The 2600-nt window shown below is 58.0% G+C and overlaps 1 protein-coding gene across 1 annotated transcript in view; it reads right to left on the reverse strand.

Annotated features, from left to right (window-relative positions):
- Positions 1 to 1300: 1300 nt before the first annotated feature.
- The window catches only part of ZFAND2A (zinc finger AN1-type containing 2A), a 5885-nt gene continuing 4585 nt past the window's right edge, over positions 1301 to 2600 (reverse strand). The window contains exons 4-5 of the mRNA XM_007467085.1: positions 2170 to 2314; positions 1301 to 1439 (exon numbers count right to left, since the gene is read on the reverse strand). Of these exons, the coding sequence (XP_007467147.1) occupies positions 1301 to 1439; positions 2170 to 2314 (284 nt within the window). The remainder of the gene's footprint in view (positions 1440 to 2169; positions 2315 to 2600) is intronic.

Below are 2600 nucleotides of genomic sequence, written 5' to 3' on the forward strand. Positions count from 1 at the left end.
TGCGGCTACGCTGGACGCTGGCTCCACGTGCTCCCTAGCGGCCAGTGGCCGCTGCACTGGCCCTGGACCGCAGAAGGGGCTCCGTCCACGTAGTCCCCAGACCCAAAGCGTCAGGAACGCCGCTGGGGTGGGGTCGGGGGCGGTGGCACTGCTCTACCAGGCCCCACCCGATTCTGGTACAGCTAGACAACCACGGGTCCAGATCTAACGCCACCAACAGGACAGGGCGTAGAAAGAGCTGGATAACCCGCCCGTGGGATGGGAACTGAATACACCCCCCAACCACTATATATATATATATATATATATATATGTAAAACATCGTTATTGGAGTATGATTGCTTTATAATGGTGGGTTAGTTGCTGCCATACAACCAAGTGAATCAGCTATGTGTATACATGTATCCCCATATCCCCTCCCTCTTGCACCTCGCTCCCACCCTCCCTATCCCACCCCTCTAGCTGGTTACAACCATTATATTTTGAGGCTATGAAACCAAACAAGGAAGAGTAACTGCTTGGATTTTTGTTAATCCGCAAGCAGTGGGATGTCTGGAGCGCACGGCTGGACGCCCCTGGGGCTATGCCTGCGATGGCATTTCTCTTCATCCGGTTCCCTGAGGTCCCAGGAGATGACGGCGCTCCTGACAGGCCCCAAAGCCCTCGGTGTCACCCCAATGCTTGCAGTCAGAGGGTCACAGGCTGTTCTCTCAGTCGAACAGGAGCGGTGGGCTGGGGGCCACCTCTGGACAAGGACCCCCAACAGGGTAGGTGTAGTCCCGCCCCCGTGCCTGGGCTCAGATGGCTGATCACCACACAAGCCACGTGAGGAAGACACAGTGAGATCCACTGTCGGTGGTTTAAGTGACAGAGGTTAAGTGACAGAAGCCCCTGGCGGCTGAGCTCAGGGCAGAGCTGCTCGCGGTGGGACGTGTGGAAGGGCTAGAGCATAAAAGCATCCACAAAGTGCAAATCATGGATGGAAAGAGGCCAGTTTGAACAGATACAGTCACATCAACGCTTTACTCTCCAGCTGAAAGAGAAGAAAACAGCTTATGCTCTTAGGTTTGTCTTGATTAACGAGAAGCGGGTGATCGTACAAGACATTCGCCAAACACAGCGCTTCAGAAACCAGCTATGAAGTGTTACTCTCGTCACCCTGTGCTGGCGGGACCTGCGTGCGCACCCGGGGCTGACAAAGCTCAAGGCCGGGCGTGCGTCCCCCTCCATCCCATCCAGCTGTGACGGAGTGAGGAGCTCCAGGTGGCCAGGCATGAGCCGTACCGTGACCGCTGAGCACTCACCGGCGGGACAGAGAACCGCCCCGCCTGACACAACGGCAGCGACACCACGTGCCCCCGGACCAGTACCTGAAGCGCCGAGCCAGCCAGCCGCCCGGCCCCTCACGTGAAGCCCCCGACGGCCCAGGTTCCGAGTCCCTCGCTGCCGAGCACCTGCGCAGAAGGGTCAGGTCAGAGCTCAGCCAACCCCTCACCGGTGCCGAGAGCCACGCACGCAGGGACGAGGTCACCCCCCAGCCCGGCTCGGGCACAGACACCATGAGAAACAGCCGAGTGGAAGTGACAGGTGACTCGGGCTTCCATTTCTACCCACGGGAGGTGGGGGCAGACGTTTCCACCGACCCGAGGAACGTTCTCCCTGTAAATAACCGGTGAAGGGGCTGAACTGAACTGCCCCCATCAGAAGGTGGGGTGGAGTCCGACACCCGGGACCTATTTGGAGGCAGGGTCGCTGGAGGTGTATTAGGGAGGGTGAGCTCACAGTGCGCTGACCCCACAGACCAGTGTCCTCATGCAAAGGGGACACTTGGACAGCACCGTGCACAGGGAGAACGCCACAGGAAGGTGAAAAGCCAGGGTGACGCGTCCACAAGCCAGAGAACTCCGAGCCTACAGGAAGCACCCTCGGCGAGGGGGAGGCTGGAGGAGACCCTCCCCATGGCCCCGCACGGTGAGCAGGCACTTCTGGCTCCAGAACTGCAGTCCCAGCAAACAACGACTAGAATCCGGCTTCAATTTGGAATCCGCTTTTAATTAAGATCATATTCACCCAAACCCCTACAGCAAGTGGTCAACACCAAGAGCGGAGCATGCAACACGGGTCCAGGCTGTCCCAACCCCATGCAGGCCGAGCCGGGCCTCTCCTCACCCGGCCGTGCTGGCAGGGGGGCCTCCGCGGGCGCAGCCGTGGCCCTGAGGGTGTCTGTGCTGAATGCAGAAGCTGCCGCAACACTCGGCACAAGCCACCCGCAGCATCTCTTTCCCCTCTTTTGAGCAGCGGCACGTGAAAATTTGAGAAGGTACAAGTCGCATCAGTGCTCCAGCAGCCTCACCGAGCAATCACCCAACCAGCCCCCGCCCCCGTAAGACCATCGGCATTTAAACTAGAAATGGCCCTTAGCTACACAGAATGAAGGCACCGGGGTTTCACTGAGATGTCTTTCTGTCAGGTAAACAAGGAAATACTAGTTTAGGAGACAGAAAAGTTTTAACAAGTGGTAAATACAAAAGCGGCATTTTAAGTTGGTGTCTCATGTGAGATGCTTGGGGGGGTACTCCAGGAAGAGAACAAGACGGGGG

The sequence above is a fragment of the Lipotes vexillifer genome, unplaced genomic scaffold (genome assembly GCF_000442215.2).
Source record: "Lipotes vexillifer unplaced genomic scaffold, Lipotes_vexillifer_v1.1 scaffold1701, whole genome shotgun sequence".
NCBI lineage: Eukaryota > Metazoa > Chordata > Mammalia > Artiodactyla > Lipotidae > Lipotes > Lipotes vexillifer.